The sequence below is a fragment of the Cynocephalus volans genome, chromosome 2 (genome assembly GCF_027409185.1).
Source record: "Cynocephalus volans isolate mCynVol1 chromosome 2, mCynVol1.pri, whole genome shotgun sequence".
In the NCBI taxonomy this organism is placed as follows: Eukaryota; Metazoa; Chordata; class Mammalia; order Dermoptera; family Cynocephalidae; genus Cynocephalus; species Cynocephalus volans.
The window spans coordinates 175,500,611-175,528,085 of NC_084461.1; the positions used below are offsets into that span (position 1 = coordinate 175,500,611).

The 27,475-nt window shown below is 44.5% G+C and overlaps 1 protein-coding gene across 5 annotated transcripts in view; it reads left to right on the forward strand.

Annotated features, from left to right (window-relative positions):
• Nucleotides 1-22,759, forward strand: part of CSGALNACT1 (chondroitin sulfate N-acetylgalactosaminyltransferase 1) — a 304,182-nt gene extending 281,423 nt beyond the window's left edge. For all 5 annotated transcript variants that reach the window (XM_063085938.1, XM_063085936.1, XM_063085940.1 and 2 more), the window contains 4 exons: nt 9,076-9,254; nt 10,124-10,218; nt 18,186-18,267; nt 20,837-22,759. In XM_063085938.1, coding sequence (XP_062942008.1) covers nt 9,076-9,254; nt 10,124-10,218; nt 18,186-18,267; nt 20,837-21,126 — 646 coding nt within the window. In that variant the 3' untranslated portion in view covers nt 21,127-22,759. The remainder of the gene's footprint in view (nt 1-9,075; nt 9,255-10,123; nt 10,219-18,185; nt 18,268-20,836) is intronic.
• Nucleotides 22,760-27,475: the final 4,716 nt, after the last annotated feature.

The window sequence follows — 27,475 nt, forward strand, 5'->3', positions numbered from 1 at the left end:
ATAGAGTTGGGGCAAACAATAGGCTAACCAAAAAGCTTAAAAGGTAAATCTGGGGAATGAGAGTCGCAGGGGCTTTGAAAAGCTCCAACTCATTCCTGGGAATCTGAAGGCCACGCAGATACCTAGGGTTGTGCTCAGACTTAGGAAAACCTAAATAGGTCATAAGCTCTCACTAGTGGGGTACCTCAAGGCTCTGTGCAAGCAGGGAGTAAAGGCAAAGGTAAGTTGTCAGCTGCCTGGCTGAGTGTTGAAAATGTACCCTGATTATGTACCCAGAGTCCCTCAGCAAAGACTGGGAGACATATCGGTTCCAGGCATGTAAGGAGATCTTTGTCCAGTCATTAGCTGACCATAAAGTAGTCACACACAACAAAGAATACTGATTTTACAGAATTAGTTCAGGGAAGTCACTAACCAAACAAATGAACAGCAGCAAACTTGGGGGAAGGGAGAGATGCTGATTTTCAAGGTTGCCACATTACTTTATTTAAAATGTCCAGCCTTTAACAAAAAGTATGAGGCATGTAAAGAAACATGAAGCTATGAATCATGCACAGGGAAAAAAAAATCAATCATTAGAAACTGTTCATGAGGAAGCTCAGACACTGGACTTATTAGACAGACTTAAAATCAGCTATATTCAATATATTCAAAGAAGTAACAGAAATCACTTTTAAAGAACTAAGGAAAAGTATGAAAACCATGTTTTACCAAATAGAGAATATCAATAAAGAAGTAGATATCATAAAAAGAATCAAATAGAAATTATGGAGTTGAAAAATACAGTGACTAAAATGAAAAAATCACTAAGGAGAGCTCAACAGTAGGTTTGAAGAAGCAGAAGAATCAGTCAGCTCTAAGCTAGGTCAACTCAGATGACCCAATCTAAGAAACAGAAAAAAGAATGAAGAAAATGCATGAGCCTCAGAGATTCATCGTATACCATCGAGCATACCAACATATGCATAATGGGAGTTTAAGAAGGAGAGGAGAGAGAGAAAGGGGTATAAAAATATTTGAAGAAATAATAGCCAACAGTTTCTCAAATTTGATGAAAACCATTAATCTACACTGCACATTCAAGATCTCAACAAACTCCAAACAGAATAAATCACACTACACATGTCCTAATCAGACTATTGAAAGTCAAAGACAAAGGGAAAGAATCTTGAAAGCAGCAAGAGAAAAACAACTCATCATGTACAAGGGACTCTCAATAAGATTAATAGCTGATTTCTCATCAGAAACAATGGAGACCAGGAATTGGAATGGCATTTCAAACTCCTAAAAGAAAAAGACTGTTGACCAATAATTCTATAATCAGCAAAACCATCCTTCAAAAATGAAGGAAAAATTAAGACATTTCCACATAAACAGAAACTGAGAGACTTCATCACTAGCAAACATGATCTGTAAGAAATACTAAAAATGAGTCCTTGGGGCTAAAAAGGAAAGGCACTAGACAGTAATTCAAATCCACATGAAGACATAAAAAGTGCCAGTAAAAGTAACTATATAGGTATATATAAAAGACAGTATAAATGTATTGTTTTGTTTGTGACTATTTTCTGCTGATTTAAAAGGCAATTTCAGAAAGCAATAATTATAAATCTTGATGAATACACAGTGCACAAAGTTGTAATTTTTAATGCAATAACAGCACAGAGTAGGGGAAAGGGAACAGAGGAAAAAAATTTTTGTATTCTATTAAGTGAAATTAAGTATTTCTTCAAGAAAAAAATAGGAAATCTGACTAGACCTATTACAAGTAAACAGACTGATTTAATCAAAAAACTTCCCACAAAGAAAAGCCCAGGCCCAAATTGCTTCACTAATGATTTCTACCAACTGTTTAAAGAATTAACACCAATTCTTCACAAACTCTTCCAAAAAAAAATGGAAGAAGAGAGAACACTTCACAACTTATGCTGTGAGGCTAGTATTACCCCCAATATCCCAACCAGACAAAGATATCACAAGGAAAGAAAACTACAGGCCAATATTCATTATGAACAAAATGCAAAAATTCTCAATAAAATACTAATAAACTGAATCCAGCAACATATAAAAGGGATTATATATACTGTGACCAGGTGGGTTGTATCAAGGAATGCAAGGTTGGCTCAATTTTTTTTTTTTAAAGTCAACCAATATAATACACTATATTAATAGACTATGGGACAAAAACCATGCAAAAGCATTTAACAAAAATCCAACACCCTTTCATGATAAAAACACTCAGCAAACTAGGAATACAAGAGAACTTCTCCAACTTGATAATGAGCATTGTACAAAAAAAACCACCTATGAAAAATAGCATGTGTACTTAATGGTGAAATATGGAAAGCTTTCTCCATAAGATCAGGAACAAGACAAGAATGTCTGTTCCCATTACTATTCAACATTACACTGCAAGTTCTAGCCAGAACAACTGGGGAAGAAATGACATGACGCCCTATACAGAAAATTATAAGGAATCCACCAAGGAAAAAAAAAAGAAAGAAAGAAACCAGTAAGAGCTAATAAACACATGCAGTGAACTTGTGGGATACAAGATTGATATACAAAAGTTAATTGTCTTTCTATATACTAGTAGTGAACAATCTGAAAATGCAAGTAAGAAAACAATTCTAATTATAATAGCATCAAGAAGAATAAAACACTTAGGAATAAATTTAACAAAAGACATGCAAGACTTACAATGAAAACCACAACACATCACTGAAAGAATTAAAGAAGGCCTAAATAAATGGAAAGACATCCAATCTACGTTCCATGGATTGGAACACTTAATATTTTTCAGATAACAGTACTAATGGAATTGGTCTATAGGTTGAATACAATCCCTGTTAATTCAAGCTGGATTTTTTTTGTAGAAATGAACAAGCTGATCCCAAAATTCACATGGAAATACAAGGAATCCAAAATAGCCAAAAGCATCTTGAGACAGAGAACAAAGTTGGAGCACTCACTCCTAATTTCAAAACTTAATATAAAATTACAGTAATCAAGACTGTGGTATGGGCATAAGGATAGACATATAGATCAATGGAATAGAATTGAGAGTATAAAAACAAAACCATGTATTTATGGTCAATAGATTTTCAACAAGGATGCCAGATAACTATATGGGGGAAAGAACAGGCTTTTCAAGAATGGTTCTGGGACAACCAACAGGATAGCCATGCCTGTTGCCTGCACCTGCAATGAGACTGCCTTCCTCACTGGGGGGGAGGAGACACTCATCACGAAGGAAGCTCCACTTCCTCACTTGCCCTGTTCACAATCACTCACACTGCCCTGAAGCAAAGTGCTGCAGCAAAAGGGCATGGCATGGGGTTCAGGTGGCCACCCTCCAGTTTTTAATGAAAATTCCATAATGGAGCCTTCATACCAGACTTTCAAATCTTATGGTTTTTTGGTGCATTGGCAAATTTGTTTGGTACTGCCAAAGCTGGCTTTGATTTCCCATTTAAAACAAAACTAAACAAAATTATATGCATACATTGAAAAAGAAAAGGTGATCTGAGCATTTAGCCTGGAAGATGGTAAATTGTAATTAGCTGAGGACTGTGTTGCAAGCACTCTGAGGTTCAGACACATCCATTTTCTCTTCATGGACCGTGCCTCATTATCACATGAAACTTTAGAACCAATGGAGAGGCAAAAGAAGTTCACTAAAGAAATGTGCTAAAACAGGCTTGTATATGCTCAGAATCTAGGAAATTCTAAATTGTTTGAAATGCCTACTATGAAAAACTAGATGATAATATGTTTCGTTTTAAATTCTTCACTGTATTCAAATGTCTTCAGTAAGCAGAACTCATAAGCGATTTTGATAGTTTGGGCTATAAGATTTAAAATTTAAAATTATACATCAGATATAATACTAGTTCCTATGAAAATTTTTTAAGATTTTTTTTTTTTTAAGTAATGAGCTTTTGTGGGAAGTCTCACATTAAGAGAATTTCCTCACAGTTGTGGGAAAAAATCTGTATTAGAGTAAATCATATTAGACAGTAAGAATCATTTATCATTTTAATCCAGCGATTCCGGGAAATGCAAGTCAATTAGGGAAATTAAATCTCCAGTAGAAACAGTAGCTTTCTCAGGTCACTATAACCTCTATAAAGATGACTATGTGTAACTTGGAGGAGCCCCTTTGCACCAGATTTATTATATAAAAAAAGGAGTTGAGTGGCAAATTCAGGAGTTTCATTGTTGATAATACAATTCAAGAAGAAATGCAGAAGAAATAATTATGAGTAAATCATTCAGTCTTTTGGAACTGGATACTCAGATTCATAACAGGAGATCACATAATATAAAATACAGTGCTCCCATTCTACCATGATAAAATGCCCTTTTCTTACTATGCCATTCTTTGAGGCTTGGCACTAAATATTACACTTCTTTCTTTATATGGGTAAATTAAATATTTTGAGCCAAATCGCATCTTATTTTCCTCAGCTCTTTTTTTGGTTATTTACATATTTGTCATCTTCATCAAAGCTTGGATTTGTGACTGTCCTTCAGAATCTGTTGGATTCGGCCTCTTTCTGACGTGGGAGGTGGGCTTCTGCAAAGGGTAGGCGCCTCTCTGGAGCCCACTTGAGTGGGCTGTGCTTTCCTGGGAAGGGAAGGCATCTCTGGGCAGCACCCCCCATCTGAACAGATCTGAAATGTGCCTCAGTGTTTGTCATTTATCCATCTCTTCATTCATGTAGTGTTTATTGATCACCCCCTGTGACACTGTGTGTCACTCACTGCGCAGAGCTGGATAATATCTGAAGACAGAAAAAAAGCAAGTAAGGCAGTCGCTGTCCCCAAAGGGTTCAGAGCCTGTTAGAGCATCTTGTGCATTTCTGTGAGCAAAGGCGCTGGGACCCAGCAGGGACAGAGGCAGGAATGGATCAAATGCCTGGGCACTTTGGTTTGCAGTGAGGCATGCCAGAGGAAGGGACACTTGACATGGCCTTGAGGAATGAGTGGGATTTTCACAGGAGTGGACGAAGAAAGCTTATTCTTGTAATGGAGAGAACATCAAGCACAGACAGGAGGCCCCAGCCATGTCCACACCGTGGTGACAGTCCATCAGTCCATCGTGAGCACCGACTCCTGGCTGGTCACTTGTGGGGGGCCATTTAGAGACATAAGACAGAACAGGTGCCTGCCTGTGCACCTCTGTGGTCTGCATTTGGGCACTTAGCCTCGTGGCCATGTTGTGCACATGCCCACACCCACACCAGCACGTCCCTTGGCAAATCAGTGTTTTGAGTTGAAATGCGTCATTGCTTTGGGGTGGCTTTGCTGCCTTTTGATACACTGTTGAGTAAGGGGCACCCGGGTTTAGCAGTCAAGCCCCCTGCCCAATGAGCAGCGTTTCAAAATGAAGATAAGGGTGTGCTGACTGTCCTGCAGAAGCCAAGTCCTCTTCATCTTGTTGAATCCTATGTCCTGGAGCCCACATGGCTGGAACTGATATGCTTGAGAAGAGGTGGGGTTCCCAGTCCCAGGCCCCGAAAGTTTGACAATGTATTAATCCCTCTGTTCTGGAAAAGAGAGGAAGCGAAGTTGTCCTGACTGTTTTCTGGGTGTTCGTGCTCAGTCCTCTTTCTTAGTGGAGGGCACTTGTTACTTATCAGAGGCCCTACCTGATGGCAAGAGAGGAGGAGGACTTCTTCCAGACTACTGGCAAATTCCAAGAAGCCTTGGGTTGAGGATTCAGGAGGAGAAATAGTACCAGTATCCCTCCCAGAATGACTTGTCACTGAGGGCAATGACCTGGCAGCTACACTGGAACCACCGGTGGATGACAAGATCAGCACGTGGCCCTCCCCAATGCCCGGGACTGGCTAGTGGTGCTTCCCTGGCTGGCGATGACTCTGTCCCCACCCTGCCTTCCGCATGCTCTTGTCCAGCTCCCTAGTCAGGACAGGGTGAGTGTCGGGGCTTCAGAGCAGAGCCAGTGCCTGTCCAGGCTGTTAGGCCTGCAGTAATGCCACATGTGGCCTTCTGCCCAGTGATGCTTGGACGAACACGCTGGAGAATGGGCTTGGAATGCTATTCAGGTTATGGAGTGCCACGGGCGTAACACGCATAGTCTCATCCTTGGAGTGAGGCTGGGGGAAGAGAAAGGACATTGCCTTTTGAACAGAGCCACAGAAATAGAGCAGAGAATAGCGTTTATTAGCAATAGCTCAAGCCAGGGTTTGGGGGATTTTTGTGCAGGACAAACTAGATTAATTTATGTATTGGGTAAGCATACACACCAAATTACCACTCTCCCCTCTAAGTTTGCAGCACTAACTGTCAATCATTTACTCAGCAGTTAATCCCCTACAGGCTTATCATATCTTTAATGCTGTCACCTAAGTTTCTAACACTGCCTTGTATACTTATTTAACTCTTCAGTATGATTTAATCTTTGTAAATATTTGACATATCTATGCACATGGACTGTAGGTTCTTCAAAGGGGAAAATCCTGGTGTCATGATTCCTTTGATGCGGCATATTAAGGAACTACCTTCCTGCAAAAGTTGCTTGCTGATGTTCAAATATAAAATATTTTTGTATTGGAAATCTTTGATGATAAGCCCTGAAAACCCTCTTGGAGGAGGGACCTGCATTGTGGCTCAAATACAGCCTGCATGAGGAAAGACTTATCCACTCATTGTGTTGGGAATGTCAGTTCTCTCTGCTCTGCAGATTAGCTAACAGAGATCCCTGCAGTCCAGGGGGCAGAGAAAGGGGCATTCCAGTGGGTATAAACCTTGAAACAAGTGAAGGAAGAGACCTGCTTCTGGCTCTATCAGCAAGATGGGCCCCAGGATGGTGGACAAGTATCTGTGAGACCTGGCTGGAAACTCCCTTAGATAAACAGCTAAAAATCCAGACGTCTCCCACAGGTGTAATACTTTCCTGTAAACTGACCAAACCAGGCAGGGAGGAATGGAGCAAGCTGACTTATAGGAGACGGAGCTGTGGACATTGACTGCAAGGGACTCCCACCCCCGAGTGTCTTTGCAGATGGGAGATAGTGCTGTCGGTCCCTGGTACTGCACCTAACACTGAAAAGGCTTTGGAGCATAACTTCCATGCCAGTCACAGAAAATATGAATTGGGGCCACCCACCCAGAGAAAAGATTCCAGATAAAGTTTGAAAGAGGAGGAGAATCCCTCCAAATGAAGAGCAGTGCTGAAGTGAAGGCAGAATCCATGGAAAAATAGAATCTCAGTGTGTAAAGGGAGCCTTGAGCTCCGTAACCACTGGATTTTGCAGTAAGGAACCTGAGACGTAAGAGGAGAAGTGACTTGTCTCCACTAAATAAGAGGCAGAGCTAAGGTTAGAATCATTCATATATGTTCATGCACTTATTCACGAACATCAGTTGAGCATCTAGTGGGGACCAGGCACAGCTCTAGGCCCTGGATCTGGGCTTCCTGACTCACAAACAGGCATTCATCCCATCACGAGGCCTTCTACCTTGATCTCAATCCAAAAGGCATGTCTGGCATCGGACTCAGACAGGATTCCCAAGATAAATAACCAAGCTCACTCCCAGATCTGAAAGAAGATAAGTCAAAAAAGGGGTAGCAGAACTAGTTTCACTGATTAAAATACCAGATACAAGCCCAGTGTATCAGTCCATTTTGTGTTGCTATAAACAGAATAGTTGGAACTGGGTAATTTATAAAGAAAAACAAAATTTATTGCTTACAGTTTCTGATGCTGGGAAGTCCAAAGTCCATCTGGTGGTGGCAGGAGTGACCCAGGGTTCTCACAGTGCAAGATGGTGGAAGCAGAGAGAGCGAGAGCAAGAGAAAGACAGAATCTCATCCTCTTTTAAAGCCCTCAGAAACATGCCCTTGACCACCATTTTTAATCCATTCACTAGGCAGGGTCCTACAATCCAATCACCTCTTCAAGGCCCCACCTTTCAATTACCATAATAGGATTTCCCATTCGTAACAGTCACAGTGGGGGCCAAGTTTCTAATACATAAAACTTAGGAACCCAATTCAAGCCTCGGTGAGTTTTGGGGGGACATAATTCAATCCACTACACCCAGCATAGCGTTTTAAATGTTTATGACTCTATATTTGTGTTGACCTTTACCCAAGATAGTTATTTGGAATACAGACTTTTAGAAATGGAAATGGGTTTCTGTGCCTTTTGAATACAATCCCCTCCCACTAGGCACTGAATGAATTTCTTGAACTTTTGCTCAGGGATATGCCCCATTAGAAAGTTCTCTATTCCTGAGAAAGAACAGCCGTCTGAAGAAGCCATCCTGGCTTCACTACCCCAGGCCTGGGAATCCACACCTGTGCTGATAAGAGTGATAGCTGATGCTTACATAGTGCCTTGTGCTCTAAGCACTGTTTACCTCACTAATAACCCTGAGAAATAGTCAAGGAACATGTTGTCATTCCTGTTTTGCAGATGAGGCAACTGAGCTTTAGTGAGATTAATGGGTCTACCTAGATCACAGAGCTAATGTATAGGACAGCCAGGCCTGAGACAGTCCTAGTCTTCTGACTCCGAGTTGGTCATTTTCCTACCGTGCTGTGCTGCTTTCCATGAGGGTGGGGAAGGAATCCATGTTTCAGTCCGTTTGGGGACAGATACATATCAAGAGCATTGTGCCTGGCTCCTGGATTTGAATGCAGATGAGAAGACGGTAGCTGGGGCCATTCCATTGTGATTTCACATGGGTGGCTCAGGAAACATGAAGATTTCCTGCGTTCCATTCCTAGTCTTCACTGGTTCAAGTTTTCTCCATCACAGGTATTCATTGGTGATGACAACACAGTTTTCTGTATGGGGAAATTGCCAGGGAAATAAGAAATAAATCGATGTTAAAACTTCCCAAGGTGTCCTTGGTACCTTTAATCCCAGTGAGTTTCCAGTGAGTCTGGCTCATCCTGTAACCACGGGGGTGGTCCCAGTGCCCCAGGGTTACAAACAAAATGTGGCAAGAGGCAGACGGCCTGGGTCATGTGTTTTCCGGGGGAGTCTGTCCCCAGGACATGTGGGCGTGTGAGTGACTGTCCCCGGTGTTCTCTTTCAGAGCTGCCAACTTCAGGAACTTCACCTTCATCCAACTGAATGGAGAGTTCTCTCGGGGAAAGGGACTTGATGTCGGAGCCCGGTTCTGGAAGGGAAGCAACGTCCTCCTCTTTTTCTGTGACGTTGACATCTACTTCACCTCTGAGTTCCTCAATACGTGTAGGCTAAACACACAGCCAGGTAGGGGTCTCTTCTTTCTCGCGTCCGGGTGGCGTTGAGCTCTCACACTCAAGCCCATGCTCTGCACAGATCTCTCTCTCCTGTCCTGCTTCTGCATCGGCCTTATTGACCCCCATGGCAAAGAAAGGGGAAGTCATCTGGCTTGATTTCTCCTTTGGTGCCGCATTGTGGGCCTGTCAGCCCTGTAGTTGTGGGACTCTGTCTGAAGTTCGCATTTCTAACCCCTTTTCCATTTTCAACTGGGAGGTCAGCTTTAGTGACCATCCACAGGAGGAAGGTGGTGGGGAGGACATGGACCTGGAAAAGCTGCCCGAATCGAAGGAGAAAGGAGTAGCTGTGGGCAGGTACCAAGGCAGGAAGGGCTGTGAGCAGAAAGATCCCTCATCGTGAAAACCACTTTCATGGGCTTGACTCCCAGGCAGTGCTGGTCATTACAGGCATGGCCATGTCAGTTGTTAAAATACAGAAATTCTTCTGTGTCAGTTGGTAAAGAGCACTGCCCGGGCTCTCTAAGTCTACCCATGTTGCCCAAAGTCACCCCGGCCCCTCTGGCCACCCTAGAGACTGCCCAAGAGCCAGCAACGAGAGGGTTAAGTTTGACAGCAGGGAATAGACAGCAGGACTCTCTTTCATCCGCATTCCATTCCCTTCAGTTGACACTCAGTGCCAGAGCCACTGACTGTCAGTAGTTTGAATATTATTCCTGTACTAGGAGGTCAGAAATATTTGGGAATCTGACTATCTGTTCTAACTGGTGCTGCACTTCTAAAATTAGCTTTAGAGCTGAGTGAAGAGGAAAGGCGGAGTGGATGTAAAAACCAGGGATGATTCAGAGGGCTGAACATAAATGTTTGTTTTCTGGTTTGCAGGGAAGAAAGTATTTTATCCAGTCCTTTTCAGCCAGTACAATCCCGGCATAATATACGGCCACCATGATGCAGTCCCGCCTTTAGAACAGCAGCTGGTGAGTAACTGTCCCGCAGATGCCTCTGTTTCATTACCAGGGGCACCTGACCTGAGTCAAGGTGAATGGAAATCTGTGGATTGATTCCCTTAGTAGTTTTTAAGGTTGGCAGACGTTCTGGCCTTTGCTCCCAGCACCTTGTTGACTAAAAGTGCTTGCAATATTTAAAAGTGGGAAATATATAGGAACAGTAGCTTACAGAAAGGCAATTTCACACCTTTCTAGTTTTCTTCTACGGTTTTTGGAAACTAGTATTACTGCATTTCAGATGCAGCACGTGTTGTCTTTATTATTACAAAATTCTACGAGGTAAGAAAGGTGAGATTTATGGGCCCATTTGTCAGATGGAGAGCAGAGGTCAGAAACGGGTGGCTGACCCCAGGGCACAAAGTGAGTGAGTGGGGAATGAGGGCCAGACCCAGTTCCCTGGACTCGAGTTCTCAGTGCCCTTCTCAATATGCCAGCATTGCTATGCGTCACAGTGCCCAGGTGGATGATAGCATCGGAGGTGTCACTGGCAAGGTGGCTTTCACAGAAATGTTAGAGGGATTTCTCTGCTAATATCCTGGTTGCATAGGTGATGGATAGTGGAACCACACAGTCCCCAATGGCCTCTGTAAGCTGAGATGTCCCCATGGTTGCAGGCAGTTAGTCTGTTCCACAGAGAAGCAAGCCAAAGGAGGATCTCTGTACTTCGCACAGGCATGCCTCTCGGAGACTCAATTTCCCGTTATTGTTGCCAGCATTCACAGAGAGAAGAAAAGACCCTTCTCCTCCCTAAGCCAGGCTGTGATCTTTTCCTGCAGGGAGCTCAGCTGGGTTTATCTAAAGCCATGTTCTTGCTTAGGCTGCATCTCAGGGGGGTGCTCTGATCTGCGGGGCTGTCTGTTCTTCGGTGCTTTCGGCAGCTCTGCCTCCTGAGGAGGCAAAGCCAGGCTGTCTCTTATTGAGTACCTCTCAGGGTGCAGGAAAGAAATCTGCTGCGTGAATGTAAAGATGTGGTAGGACCAAGTCTGTCATGCTTCTGTGCATTGGGACAGTACACTGATTTCCACTGAAAACATGTGTTCTGTGACATTCCTTTAGAGGGCTGACTTTGTGTTTAAGCTTCCAGAAGGGGCTATTTTCTCCAGCCCTGTCCCATGTCCTTTGCACCCCTCCCCCCAGTTCACTTCTGGAAGCTGATGTAATAATGATCTTTTCCAGAAAGTTTCAGCTTTGGGTGCCTTCGGTTGGACAAGATTCATCTCTAACCCACGTGGTAACATGGTTTTACTTTGGGCTCATACCAGACAGCACACTAATAATATCGTTTCATTATATAATATAATGTAGGCTTACTACCGCAGATGTACTGTATCTCTGTTTATGTACTATATAGAGATATATATGTAGATCTATCTTTCTATCTATCTATCTATCTATCTATCTATCTATATATATATCTGTGCTTTATGCATAAAAATAGTAAGAGTTTTTCACTCCCCAGGAACCAATTTTTACCGACTTAAGAGCAGTACCACACACATTGAAACAGAAACTTGTTTCCTTTCTCCAAGAGTTTTAAGCTTCTAACAGTGTCTGAGGGTAAAATAGGGTACAAGATACATTTTCTTTCAACCAATCAGAATAAAAGTTCCTCTGGCTTTAAATAAAGTACTGTTTTACATTTGACATCGAACGTGATTAATGTTTCCACGCCAAACTCATAAAGACCTTATTTGTTTATAAGGAATTCCTTCATTTCACAATCTAAAATTTTTATCCTTTTATTATTATTCCTGCCGAACAGCAGGTGCAAAGGGAAGCTAGAGGAACGGTACAGTTAAGTTTCTCAGAATTAGTGGTCAAAGCAGAAACAACTCAGATTCCCTGTGTGCTAGAGGCTCTGAATTGTCCTGCAACCTTTGCCATGTCAAATATACCTTTGAGTATATTTAGATATTTTGGAGTTTAGTATTTATGACTATTTACCTGGTAAAATAGCAATTCTTCTGTCTGAGACTAAGGGCTCCCCATATCCAAAAGAAAAGTATGATTACGTTCTTACTGGACAGTTTCCTGAGCACTTGCTGCCTGCAGAGGACTACATGCTCATGGAGGAGTCAGAACTGAAACAGCTTCATATACTTGGAAATGATTTGGAAAGTATTTCACACACCCCTTATTTTTATAGAGGTGGAATGTCTTGTCCGAGATCACACAGCCAGCTAGTGACAGAGCTCAGGCCAAAACTAGGATTTCCTTACTCTGGTACAATGGAAATAGATTTGCTTAGGAACTAGATGAGAGCTGATGTATAAAGAGAGTCGCCTGACAGAAATTCCGAAGGAGAACATCAAATATAGAAATTCATATAATGGAGATAGGATGTGTAGGTGGTGAAAGGTATAAAATAAAAAGTAATGACTGGAGATGGATAAATTAGGAAAGACTTCCAACTGAGGGTACATTTTGGCTCAGTCTTGAAAGATATGCTGCATATACATTAATAAATCTTTGACAGCCTTCCCTGGGATGCATCGGTATCAGACGTGAAGGGCGAACACAGATCCAGACTGCAGGCATAAGAAAAGTTATTTACTTATGCAAACAGAAGACAGCCTTTTCCAGCAGCCCTGCAGATACCACCTCATTAGTCAGTGTGCTGGTTATTACTTCTCGTGGCTATTGCCCCTGTCATTTGATAATATTTTACCTGCAGACATAAGCCGGCAACCAAATTTATGATTTTTTTGTGTGTTCAGACCACTTGTTTCTTTAACTTTGAGTCCAGACCATTAGTAATAAGTGAAATCATGAGATTTTATACTAATATTTCATTTTTTGACTTTTAAACCGTGAGATGAAACTTGCTGATGCTTTAATGTAAAAACAGCTCTCTGAGAAAGGAATGATGGTAATTTAAATAAATATTAACTTTAGACATTCTGCTTTCCTGGTTCAAGCTTTGTTGCTTCTTGCTTAGGTCACTGCAGAGGAGGCTCCCACCACTTCTATCTTTAGTCTGCTCTGTCCCCTACACTCCAGTCTTTCCTTCACCCTCTGCAGGGATATGTTTCTAAAACACAGATTAATTCCACTTTAAAAGAGTTTTTATGGCATAAAGCCAGTGGTGTGCTGGTAAATGTTTAAAACCCACTCTCTGAAGGCGGGAGGTTGGGGGAGGCCTGATTTGTAGCATTTGCCAATTTCCATGGTGTAAACACTCCCACCACGGCCTATTTCAGCCTGCCAACGTGAGGTTGCTGAACACAGGGTTGGGAAGAGATTTGCACCATCCTGGTGAGCTGGTGCTTGCTGGTTCCAGCACAGCCACAGCACTGCAAGCCCTGATTCCTTGTCAAGATTAATTGCCCTCCACAAACGACCCTCACATTGACTACAGAGAGAATGTCTGTACACCCCAGCACCTGGTGCACAGTACCAGCTCAATGGACACCAAGGCCAGCCTCACTGCCAGCTGGGCACACCTGCTCAGAGTATCCTCAGGCAGTCATTCCACCAAGGGCCACCCCCTTACCTTTCTAATGCCCTTGGTGTCTAATGCGCACATCTCACCTGCTGTGTGGTCTCATCCATCCTTTCAATCTGCTGACTCTGCCCCACTCTGTTCAGTGTGCCCGTGGTAAGCTGGTGCCTGTCCTCCCCCCTCTCCGATTGCTCCTCTCTACCCACTTCACAAAGTATTTTACCTCTGACCCGTGTTTCAGCATACACTTTTTTAAATTGCCACCTGTGCATAGCATCCTGTGCCTCTTTGTGGTCTGTGTTCATTTATCCAGGAAGCTTATACTCAGTACCAAAAATAATATCCACACATCCCATTTACGGAGCCTTTCCGTAAGCTGGCACTGTGGCCTGCATTGTCTTGTGGATACTGAACAAGGAGAAGAGACATTATTATTCTCATCTCACACATGAGGAATTTGAGGCTCAGACAGCATAAGTCACTTGCTCAGACTCTCAAAGCTGATGAGTGGCAGAGGGGGAACCTCAGCTCCACCATGTGACTGGGCCTAGGCTGGGGATGTCCCCTGTCCTTTGGTCTCAAATACTTCAAGGAGAGCAGAGAGCCTAGTTTTAAGTTCCCGGAAGTGAGAGAATTTGGATAACTCCTTGTCCAACATGACACCCTTAGAACACAAAATAATTTATTTTCTGTGCAGATACCATGAAAGACAACTTGTAGAAAAATGTGAGTTACTACAAATCTGGGAGGAGATAGCATAAATTATTTGAAAGCTGGGGCTCCAGAATACCTTATTTCTCAAGAAATGGAGCTGTCACAGCAATCCTGGGGTTAGTCTGGGCCTGGCTACAACTGACTGAGTGATCTTGGGCAAGTCATTCTGCCTCCATGCCAAGAAAAGGACACACAGCCCTCCTGGGATCCTCTGCAGTATGATCTTGAGCCCTCAGAGACATGCAACGCAGGGTTGGGGCACCCAACCCAGACACAGAGGCTGCCACAGCTCAGGGCCTGCTGAGTGATTGGCAGGGCCCAGTTCAAAATGCAAAGGCAGGCCCTATTTCAAGGAGTACTAAGAATTTTAAGAGGGCGACAGATGCAGGGGTCCTTCTACGCACAGGCCCTGTGAGACTGCTCAGGTCGTATGCCATTAGCCTGTCCTGCTCACAGGCATTTCTGGTGAACACAAGGCTGGGCAGACACAGCCTCGGTTCCTGGAAGACTCTCTTTGATTTAGAGGAAATACTCTGCCTGAGTATTTGTCATTTATTTTCTTTTAGGGTCCAGTTTGCTTCACAGGCCGTTGTCCGAGTCGGCAGGGTTAGAGCACACAAGTGTGGACAGCCTCGCAGCTCCCCGCAGCACCAGGGCGGCCCTGCCCACCTCTTTGGAGAGAGATGCTGACATGTGCTTTGTGTTTTTGTCCTAATAGAAAATAACACTCCAGTCACATGACTCACCCACAGATCTGTGGCTATGGAAACTTCCTGCCAGAGACCAGACCCCACAACTGTCCTTTGTGGTCCCTTTGTGCCCTGCAGTGCTCTCTGAGCTCTTAGGCGGGGACAGAAAGGTGTTGCAGAGAGAGCAGTGACAGAAGACATTTATAAAAATGCAGGACAGGAGAAAGCAATGTTTTTCTTTATCTCAGGCCTTTCTCCTCCTTTTTTGCAGCAGATATCATTAGTGCATAGCTTTTCAATGCTTGAACAAAGCAGTGGAGCTCCTTGTGCCTGGGGCAAGTTTCTAAGAAGTCAAGCCCTCAGCCTTAGGCGCCAGGCAGATGGAAACATCCAGAGCCATAGGAAGCTGAGGATTTCCACCCCGGCCTTCCTAGGCCTCTGCCAAACCCCTTGCTGGTGGCTGTCTCCTACTTGAATTGTGTCTTTTTCCACTACATGGAACTACCTCTGTCCTAGGACTGTTCCCCATTCATTCATTGAAGTAATTATTGAGTGCCTGCGGCGTGCTAGACAGTGTCGAACCATGACCAAGGCCCTAAGTTTATATTCACCGTGGCAGTGGGTGAAGACAGCAGCACACTGAGAAAGACAAGCCTTGACAGGATCATTCCAGAAGCCGTAGTGTTGCAGAGAAAATACACCAGAGAGATGGTATAGAAAGCGACATGGGGTGGCAGATGTGGGGCCACTCACCGGGGGGTCAGGACAACCACTGTGAGCAGGTGGCACTAGAGCAGGGCTGCACGGTAAGCAGGGAAGGGTGCCCAGCCATGGAGACCTGCAGGCTGAAGAGTTGGAGGGGTGGAGATGGAGATGGCCAAGGCAGGCAGGGGCCAGTGGTTCCTCATGGTTGTCGTTGTAATTGGCACTAGGGAGCCACTGCAGGGCCTGACGGGAACGTGCAGTGATGGCGCATACACCTGGGAGTGCTCACTCTTGCAGGGCCACTTGTGGAGGGCGTCACTCCAGTAGCAACTCAGCTCAGCTGAGTGTGGGGAGCCTCTGAGAACCGAGCCCCGTCTCGCCTGGACATTGTGTGCCGTGGGCATGACTGCATCAGCCTCCACAAAGGGCTACATTTCAGTGAGCTCTTCAGAGAGTGGCTTTTTGTGGCTTGCCAGCTTTAGAAGCAACTTTAATAAGCATTTATAAAGCTCACTCCACAGGTCATAAGACGGTTTTTCTCTGCTGCGCTGTCCCAGGGGAGGGTCACCCTGCTTTGGTCAACCTTGTCATGCACTACGTGGATTCTGTCCAGAGTCTCAGGGTGCCTGCTGCTTGCTGTCCCTCTTGCCTTTCTGCCCAGGCCCTGGCCAATTGCTTTTCCCATTTGGCACTTTCTTTTTTAGATTTCATGTAGACCTCAGCCAGATATTTGAAGTTGCGATATTGGCACTTCTCTTGGACTCCGTTTTTATCACAAGCTACAACAGAGACGGTGCACCTGCTACACAGGGATGCAACAAAATCTGCTTTTACAAAAGGACTCAGTGGAGGTTTTCCCAGATTTTCCTGCCTTTCAAAATCTTTCCGGTTGATACTAATGAAATTGTCTTGTCCTTTGGGAGATATTGTATAACGGCCCTTTGTAGTGACGTACAATTGGAGAACCTCTGCTGGGGACAACTTGAGCCCATTCCTGGTCCTTATTTTCCTCGGGCAGTCCCGATGCGTGTTAACAGCAGAGTGTTGGTTGTAGTGAAAACAGGACGGTTTAGTAGGTTACAGACGAAAAGAAAGTTGAAGACTCATCAGCCCTTCTGCAAGCCATTTGTCAAATACAATTTAGCCTGTGGTGAAACTTCAGGGAGGTGGAATAACAGTGATATGATAAGTGTTTGGATGTTAGAGCAGGAAGGGACCTTAGGGGCGATTTAGCTCAACCCCCTCACTTTATAGGAAAGAAAATAGAAGCACAAAGAAGCCAAGGGACCTTCCTGAGGTGAAAAAGCCAGCCGTGGTCAAGTTGGGACAGGACTCTGGTGCTCCTATCCCTTGCCCACTGTTTCTGATTAGCAGCATGACCAGAGCCAGATGTCCCAAACAGAAAGTGCAGAAAGCCCAGCGACAGGGGACCTCCATAGCCTCCCTTCCCCATCCCAGGGGAGGAGAAGTCCTTTTGTCTAAGCACCTATATAACTCCAAGAATGAATCATGAAAAATGATTATTAAGATCTCAAAACCATTCCCAGAACTACCTCTACCGACAAAAAAATATAAATACATTCTTTAGGAAGTCTTGCTGCTTCAGCAAATCTGTAGGAAATGTACTTGCAAAGTGGGAGGCGGAGCAGGGCTAGGTCTCGCTTTTTGAAGGATAGTCACAGTTGGATGGCCTCTCGACAGCCCCGCCAAGTGCCACCACTGCATCTGCTTTTTGGAGCAGTTTGGTTTTAAAATAGTATAAAGATGAATGGACAGAGTCTTTCTTCAGAACTGGGACTTTTAGTGTCCTTCCCCTCAGCCAGCAAGAGTGAGCAGATTTGGAGAGCTGGTAACGTACTGAAGTCACTCAGATATTTCTCTTTATTCCCTGAGGGAGTCCTGTTTGTGGGCTGTGCCAGGGCTGCTGAATTCCGAGTTGTTCTCCATCCTTTTGCTCAACTTCCTGAGCCCTTTGCTGGCCCCCTGCCTGGGCCTGTGTGCGGGGCCCTGGCCTCAGATTCTCGCTGGCAGTGGTCTTGGGCCAGACACGTAGGTGGCTTTTTCATGGCCCTGCTCAAAAACTCACTCTCCTGGTTTGTTTTTGATTGTGTATATGTGTGTGTGTGTTCTTGCCTGCACCCTAGAAACATTCCAGCCAGAGGTGCCAAAAATCACAAGGCCCCGTTTTGGGACTGGTGAGTTTACTGTATTCCTGACTATCTGTGAGGACTCAGATCCATCTGCATGTCACACACAGGGCTGCCCGTGGCTTATTTATCAGTGATGGAATGGGCTCCACATTTAACACTGCTCACATGAGTTTGGGAATACCCTCTATTTTTACCCACCTTCTCCTTCCCCCTCAAATGACAGCACTTTCCTTGCAGGTCATAAAGAAGGAGACTGGATTTTGGAGAGACTTTGGATTTGGGATGACATGTCAGTATCGGTCAGACTTCATCAATATAGGTAAGACAAATCTGCATCTCTACTGCCACCCAGAGGCCACTGGCCTGCACAGGCCTTGAGGGAGTCAAGTCCAGTCAGGTTTCCAGAGAGAGTAGGTGGAAAAGATGGTGCCATTTCCTTTAAAAATGCTGATGTTCCTCCTTTAATGGCCTCGGGGCTGGACCATGAAAGGGCCTGGAGTGGTGGCACTTCAGCCTCTGTCATTTCCACTGGCACCTCTCAGACAGCCCACGTGAGACACACAGTCTGACAGCTGAGGTGCAGAAGGCAACTTTAAAGCAAGTCCTCCGTGCCCCCTTCAGCCGGGTCTGGCTCTGAGCCCTCTTGTGTAGAACATCCTGAGTCTCCCAGTAAGAGCATGAAAGAAACATGGGGAATTTGGAAAGACACATACCAGAAAAGACCCAAATTTCTCTCTACTGAGCCTTCAAAATTGCAGATGTCGCTTCAGTCTCTGACTCAGTGTGCATCTGCCATCAACACATGTGCACGTGCGCACGCGCACACACACACCTGTGCACATGCCTGTGGGTTTCCAGAGCACAGAGGGGAAAGGCTCTTAGTTTCAGATGACAAGACCGAGGGTCTCAGAGGTAAAGCAACCTCCCTAGGCCTCACAGCAGGTGACGGGCATTGTCAGGAGGAGAACAGAGGGTCTCCTTCCCCCCTTGAAAATACTACATGACCTCCCCACAGCAGTGCTTACTCGTGTACCTCTGAAGGGAATAGAATTGTGGATTAAATGTGACTAGGGTATGAACAAACAGACCAGAACCTTGATCTTGGGTTCAGGGTGGACCCAGAGCCGGATGGAGTCAGGCGGCCCTGCCCTCGGAGCGGTGTAGGTTTTCCATCTCCAGGAACTGTTCTGTGCTCTCTCCCAGTCTACTGCCCCTTAGGCCCAAGACCTAAAGCTCTCGTTTTAAAATCAGGGAGTAGGTGCATCCCCAGGTTTGTTTTGTTCAGAGATGATGCGGACTGAAGATACTTTGGAACCCTCAAAGAGATCACTGGGTTAAAAAGAAAAAACAAAAAACAAAAAACTAGAGATCAGGTCCCATAAGAAAGAACAGAGGGCCCAGGATGTCAGCCTCTGCAGACACTCAGCAACTAACTGCAGTGTTCCTTTCTTTAAGAGAAATATTCCTAAATGGTTATGTGCAAATCGGATTTCCAAAAATGACAATAAAATTTCTAAGGACTTCCATTTAAAGAAACTCTATGTTTCCTTGCTCTTTGAACAGAGAAAGATTATTTTGTGATGATGTATACATTTATCAAATTTGGATTTATAATATACTGGATTCTCCTAAAGATGGCTGTAGCTGTCATTGAAAAGGGTGGGCACAGCAGGCTGGAGGTGCTTTTCTTCAGCAAGTCATGGCCATAAGCTCAGAACATTTGGGTCATGTTTCGACCCCATTCTTTGCAATCTCATACCTATTTGCAGGTGTCTTATTTCTGCACCATGTATTTGATAAGTTACAATGGTAACAATGAGAGTAATATCAATTGCTGCTAACAAAGCACTGCCCTAAGAGAACCAGGAAACAACACATAGACCCCTGGCTCATAATCATACACCTTTCCTTGTCTGCCCACCACCAAAGGGTCCTGATCACTGGTACATACAGCCTGGGGTTTGATTGGGTGTGGTTTTCTCTGCCTGAGAAAACCCCATTTGGGTTCTAGATAGCCCTCGTCAGAGCAGCACAGCTTGGGGTGTTCAGGGACTAGTGAGGCTGCGTGAGAACACAAGGTCTAGAAAAAGATGTTGAGAATCACTTCACTGTTTCCTGTAAGAGTTGGATAAATCTCCTAGGTGACAAAGGACAAAAAGAGGGCCATGCTGCTTTGATTTTGTTTGGGACCTGGTGGGCTTTAGGTTAAGGAAAGAAGCACGGGATGTCAGTTCACAAAGGTGAGTCTTCAGCAGACCATACTGACTTTATGAAAGAGTTTATCACAAAGTGAAACAAGATTTTTCTTTGAGTAGAACTTCAGTACTGACTGAAAGGCCAATCCCTTTAAAATAGCTGATTTCACCAGCCTGTGGTGAAATCACACACAGCTTTTCAGGACCACTTTAATCTATAAAAGGAAGACAGTGCTTTTGTGGGACTTGATTTTTTTAACCTGAGATGCTGGTCCCTCCTTCACACTGCAAGCCTCTGGTTTAGCCTCTGTTTCTAATGGCAGGAGGAGGTTCCATCAAAACAGAAACACCAGATTTGCATTGGGAGGTTTCCAGTTGAAAAGTTGGGAAGGCTGGGGCTGTTCATTAGCAGTGCTGATGGCATTTAAAGCATACAAATGCTTGGAATTCTGTTTGCGGTCTTGTTATCTCTAGAAGTTGGTGCTATCTGCCATGAAGGTCATCTCTGATCTGGATTTCCAGGGCCCCTGACCTGGATGGGCAGGCCCGTAACTTGCAGGGATGGCAAAGCATGCAACATCTCCCCTAAAGGCCTCTTCGGGCAAAGTTCTGTGCTTGTGCAGCTCAGGAGAGCAGAGGCAGAGCAGGAGATGCCTGTGCAGCAGGACTCACCAGTGTGTTCTCTCCTGACAGGTGGGTTTGATTTGGACATCAAGGGCTGGGGCGGGGAGGACGTGCACCTCTACCGCAAGTATCTCCACAGCAACCTCATAGTGGTGCGGACGCCCGTGCGGGGACTCTTCCACCTCTGGCACGAGAAGCGCTGTGTGGACGAGCTGACCCCGGAGCAGTACAAGATGTGCATGCAGTCCAAGGCCATGAATGAGGCATCCCACGGGCAGCTGGGGATGCTGGTCTTCAGGCACGAGATAGAGGCTCACCTTCGCAAACAGAAACAGAAGACGAATAGCAAAAAAACATGAACTCCCAGGGATGGATTTAGGGAGACACTGAATATTTTTTCCTTTTGCAATTACTGAAAAAGTGGCTGCAATGAGGAAAAGACTTCCATAAAGAGTGAAAGAAAGAATTTGACTGATTACTAACGGACAGAGGAAAGAGCCTCCAATTTCTCTTTGTCTACATAGCTTATGGAACAGAAATGAAAATCTCCACTTTGTCTCCAAAAGTAGCCCAGATGCACCCTGTACAGTGTCTGACAAAGACAGAATGATTGTAAGATTATAAGCCTCATGGCGTGGAGGTTTTGATTGTGTTTACAACAAAATGAGATCTATTGTTTCCTATGCTCGTTGAAATATTCATGAATTGAGACCAGTTTTGTAAAAAGTTTATTAGAATGAAAAGCACATTTCTCCCCATATGAATGATTCTGTCAGTAGGGCTCTAGTTCCTAGGAATGCTAAAACATCAGAAGGCAGGAGAGGGGAATATGTGAAATGCAGAGACGCTCTCATCATGATCCTTGTGAGCACATTAAGCAAAACCAAGCAGACCAGAAAAGGAAAAAAAACAGCCATAAATATTGTATCAATTTCCCCCAAGATTAACCAAAAATAATCTCATCTTTTTGGTTGTCATTTTAGCCATCTCCATTTGTTTATTTTATTTAAAAATGCACTTTTACTTTGCTTGTGAGTTATATTCTGCTTATTTAATTACTAATTTGCAAGCCTTACTAAGAGAGCACAAGTTAGCATAATTTTTATAGTTTTAAGAAGATGCTTCTGGATGCATTATGAGAACTTTCAGTTCAGAGCATCGAATTGATGCCATATCCAAGGACATGCCAAGTGCTGACCCTATCGGGCACGGAATGTCGATGACAGAACTTTACACATGTGGAAGGCATGGTTTGCGGCTGCTGATAGAGACATATAGACACTTTATCTGAAGAGTATTTCTGAAGAGGAGCATCTGAACACTGGAGGGAAAGAAAAAGATACTTTTCACCTTAACAGAAAAGGAAACTCATTCAGACTGGTGATAGCTTGATACATGTAAAAGTCAGAAAACACATTTTCTCCTCTGGAGAAATGAGGACCACTTTTTCTTACTTGTTTAAATAAACCAAAGTATACTGTGTGAACCAAACAATCTCTTTTCAAAGCAGGGTGCTCTTCCTGGCTTCTGATTTCCATAAGAAGAAATGCAGAAAAATATATTTTGTGAAAGATCAATCCATCTGCCAGACTAGTGGGATGGAAGTTTTTGCTATGTGATCACCCACCCAAGGCTAGGTGGATATAACTTAATTATTTTTAAAATTAAGCAGTTCTACTTAATCACCAATAAAGTTGCAGTTTATTACAGTTTCGAACTATTTTTTAAAAAATAAAGACAGTTAACATTGAGTGGTTTCTACATTCATGACAAAATTATTTATTATCCAGCACCACCAGATGCATGAGCTAATTATTTCTATGATTCCTTGCCTTCTGTTTGCCCACAGTAAACTCATTGTTTAAAAGCTTCAAGAAATTCAAGCTGTTGTGGGGGTTTTTTTGTTTGTTTTTGTTTTTAATGCATTGTATTGATCTGTACTGGTAGTTCATAAAATTTTATTAAAACACAGGACATGAATGGAAGGTGGTATTGCACAGCTAATAAAATATGATTTGTGGGTATGATTTTTTCTTGGAGTAAGAATGCCATGTCTTTAGTTTTTAGAAAGCAGTATTTTGTGCATAGGCCAGGCTTTCTCAGCCTGGCATTACTTGCATTTGGGCTGGATGACTCTGCTGTGGGGACTGTCCAGTGCACTGTAGGATGTTTAGCAGCATCCCTGACCTCTGCCCTCTAGATGCCAAGAGCATCTCCCACCCACCTGTGACAACCAAAGTGTCTCCGGTCATTGCCCAGTGTCCCCAGGAGTGAAGTCACTCTGGGTTGAGAACTGCTGGGCTGGAGGAAGAAGAGAACCATAATGAAAACCTGAACTGTTTGTACATTTTACTTGTCCTTTTTAACTAGAGGAAATAGAGAAATGATTTCCAAGGCCCCTTTCAACTGTGCCCTTAATATTTCCACATGCTATGGTGACACTAGAAACTTCAGGGCACTTGTCTGGCTTGTGTCTCCAGTGGTGCTGTTGGATTTGTGGCGACTGGCCTGCACGCTCTTGTCCATCTCCTCCCAGGGTCAGGAGGCTGCAATTTCAACAAGGCTTGTGGTGGCTGTCAAGTATTGCAGCCATGGGATCAGGCAGGCGTACGCGTCTCACAGGTGGTCAGCCCCAGGCTGTGCTCTGTGGGCCAATCAGCCATTTGTACGTGTCTAAATTGCATATGGCAGATACCCAAGGCAGTGGTTAAGAACTGGGTTTTAAAAGTTGCCAAGGATAGCTGAAGAGGAGCTGAGATGGCGTAATATTAAACTATGTCTGTCTTTTTAAAGCTTAGTCAGGTACAATAGTTTTATCGAAGGGTAGAGGTGCTCTTAAAGCACATGCAAGAGGGGTCCGTCCCCACTGCCTGCCCAGGACACCTGTAAGACAAGAGTTGGGGAAGTCCCCACTGAAACACTAATTAAGGGCTGCAGTTGAAACACAGACAGCAAAGGAAAGCAGTAGTGAAACTTGTTTGAAGGACCCAGTCACATTACAGCTTCCAAAGGAAGGATGTTGCCAAGGAAGCACTGAGTCTCGGGCTTGTCCGAGGCCTCGTCCAACTCTGCATACTCTGTCCTGACTCCCTGTAAATTGCCTAGGAACTAGCTCTGGTCATCTGACTGAGCTGGGGTGTCCTCCAGCCCATGGCGTGCTGGTGCGACCTGGTGAGAGCCAGTTTTCAGCACCTCTTCCTGACTCTTCACTCAGTGACAGGTCAGTAGCTTAAAATCTAGCATGGTGGGAGTATTTACAGCATGACAATTGGCAAACACCACAAATCAGACCTGCCCCTCCTACACACCCCCCACCCATAGCCGAGCCCATTGTTAAATCTTTATCAACACTCCATTGCCCTCAAAACACCCTTACCTCTTGTGCTCAATTTCCATCCAGTCACCTACTTCTAGCCCTTCTTTGTGTCCACAGGTGTGGTCACCTACCTCTTTCCACACATCAGTGGTGCAGAGAGAATCAGGCCTGGGAAAATAGCTACCCAGAACCTAATCTTACTAATTTTTGTTTCAGAAAAAAATCCTCTGTTATGTAATTTAACCTTATCAGGGTTCAGTACAGAGTGGTAGCTAATGTCACGGCTGCTCCAGCCAGACAACCTGGGTTCAAATTCCAGTTCTTTCATTTGCAACTTACATGAGCTTAAGTGAGTCAGTATTTTTGTACCTCAGTTTCCTCGTTCAGGGTGATGAATGTAATCAAATCTATATCATATGATGGTTGTAAATATGAGTTAATATACATGAAGTAATTAGGACATCTCAGCCACATAGCAGCTATTTATGTCTAGTTATTCATGTAGGGACCAAGAGAAGACATCCCTTTCAATGCCCTGGAGGTTCTCTGAAAAATAAACTGATAAACGCAGATTAATATGAAGAAAATTCAAAACAAATTCCATTTGATCATAGTTTTACATGATACGGGAGCCTTCAGAATGAGGACCCAAAGATATAGGGAACACAGTCCATTTTTATGTTTAGGTTTTATGAAGCAGGCACAGTTGTGTAGAAATGTGATTGGAGAAAAAAAGTATGATCTAATGCTAATAGACAGAGTGGGGAAACCCCGCAAGGCTGTCTGCTCAGATTCTTCTTGGCCTCTCTGTGCAGTATTTATTCCTCCTGGGTATGGGGCAGGACCTTTCTAGAATGGGGGTCTTGTGACCTGCGATCAGACAAAGTAAGGACAGAGAATTTCTTCATGACCAGCTCCAAGACAGAAAGGCAGGGGCCGGGGGCAGATTGGAGTTTGTCTGTGACCTGCCCTGGGGAAGAGAGAGTCTAGATTCTACGGCTTGCCTCAGGGGAGAATGAGATGAGATGAGGCTGAGACATGGGAGGGCAGGAGCAGGTCAGAGGAAAACTTTGCTTTTGAGGCTGTTTCTGAGCTCATCACTTTGGGGTGTTGCTCTCTGAGTTCCTACACAAGAAGTCGACACACAGCTCCTCGTTTACGACTGTATTTCTGGCAGTGTCTGCTGAACGTTATGGGCCATCCATTGGAGATTATGAAACCCTCATGTTCACTGTCATTCCTTTGTTTTTGTCCAAGTGGAGGGCTCCAGGGTTCACACATCGTTGTCCTGTCACACAGCTAGCTCCAGATGAGCTTTAAGGTCTGGGGAAAGAGCTTGAGCCTGCGATGAGTCCAGAGCCTGTCCTCTTTGTGCCTCAGTTTCCCACCATTTTTCTGCTCTCTGGCCCCTCCTGAGGAATCCCGACAAGGAGTGAGGCCTTGTTAACACAGTGATCCAGAACAGTTAAGCACCTCACCGCCTGTGTCTCCCTCTAGCCGCTGTGTGACTATGGGCAGCATTAGGGCTCCATTTGGGATCGAAGCCCCAGAATCCAGTGCTCACACAGGATTCCAAGACGTTAAATTTAAAGACTGTCTTGAGTGGGAGGGGAGAACAGGTGGGAATACTTGCTTTTAAAAGACTTACTATTGTTTCTGAGAATTGCTGATTAAAGATAATGACCTTGGGAGTTCCTTAGGAGAGTAGGTGTGTTTTACTCCCAACACACATCAAATAACTGGCAGCTTTGTGTGATCCATATTCTGATTAGCTTTATATTTTAATTCAAAGCTGTTTCTTCTGGCAGGGTTCAGTGCTTTGCTGTTGCTGCCAAAAACTATGCCAGTGGTTGAGGGGTTTGGCTGGTGGTTTTTTCCCAACACCCAGAATTTGTTCTTTCCTGCCAGCACAGGTGCTTTTTAAAATGTCTCTGCATTACTGATGCTTTGAACACTGATGAAATCAACACCAGTGTCTCGTCGGCTATGTTTGGTTCATCTGTTGTTCTAGCAAGAAGGGGGACAGAATCATAAGGGAGGAGGGACAGGGGAGGGTGGCTGTGGCAATACCGTGGGGACAGAAGCCAGCTCTGCTCCTTCTCCAGCCTCCTGTCACCCCTTTACCTCAGCTGTTATTCTAACTCCAGTGTTTAAAACACTACGACTGAAAACCCCACCAGGGGCTGGCCTGTTAGCTCACTTGGTTAGAGCATGGCCTTACAACACCAAGGTCAAGGGTTCGATTCCCCACACTGGCCAACTGCCAAGAAAAAAAAGAAAAGAAAACACCAGTGGCCTGCTGGGACTTAATCCCTTTGAAAAGGCTAAAAAAAGGAGGAAAATGCTCAAATTAAATTCAAAGAAAGGCCAGAGAAGTCTAACTACCTAACTTGTTCTTTCTTCCAGTTACTAGCCCCGAGTGGAACCACATAAAAATCACACCCATAGTGCGTGGGGCTCTCAGCAATAGTAGGGAGGGGGCTGGTTGGGAAGTCTTTTCTGGAACTCTGCCCACCACTGAGAGAGCATCCCCAAAAGAGAAGGCATTTGCCTTTTGGTTGGGTTATTGAGGCACAGTGCTGTGGAGGGTTTCCAGAATCTCGACTCTGCTGCTGGGAAGACTCCACAGCAGAACATCCTTCCAGTTGCAGGCAAGCAGAGCTGACTTAGTCCAACCGGGCAGGCGGGGGCTTGCCCCTCCCTAGCAATGTGGCGCAGCGCTGACACTGCCTGACCTTTTCAGGAGATGGGCGGCGTTAACCCCAAAGGTAGCTGGGCTTGTACTATTCTGGTCTAAAACAGAGGCAAGTACCTGGGGATGTGCAATCAGGAATCCCGGGACAACTGAGTTTGTCAATGGCCTATTTGGGGGTAAAAACTGGTTTCTGCTAATTTGGAGGTTGTCAAAATCAGACATTAGCAAATGCCCCGTCCATGCCACTTCAAATCCAAACTAAGTGAGCCATTTCTCTGCAGGTCAACTGGCTAATGCATGGTGTGGTTCATCACATCCCTGACAGTTTAAAAGTTTCCCTTCCTTCCCCTGTTAAAAGTCTAGGAAACTCTGGGAAATGGGCCATTAGGATAGACAGCCTCTGGGTTACATAAACTGAGCTGATGAAGAGGAAGCCTGGAATGACGTGCCCTGACTCTAGTGGGCCCATGATTCACTGGGAGTGATTACCATCTATGGAGAGCTTTCTATATAACAGGCACTTATATTTCTTTTCTAATCCACAGAACCCAGGTGACTAACTCCTTTTTTGGGAGATGAAGAAACTGAAGCTCAGAAAGGCTTAATTTTTTTTTTTTTTTCTTTTAAGATTCCACACAGTTAGTTAATGGTATAACCAGGCCCTGCTGGTCTTTCTCTCTACTGTCGAACTACCTCA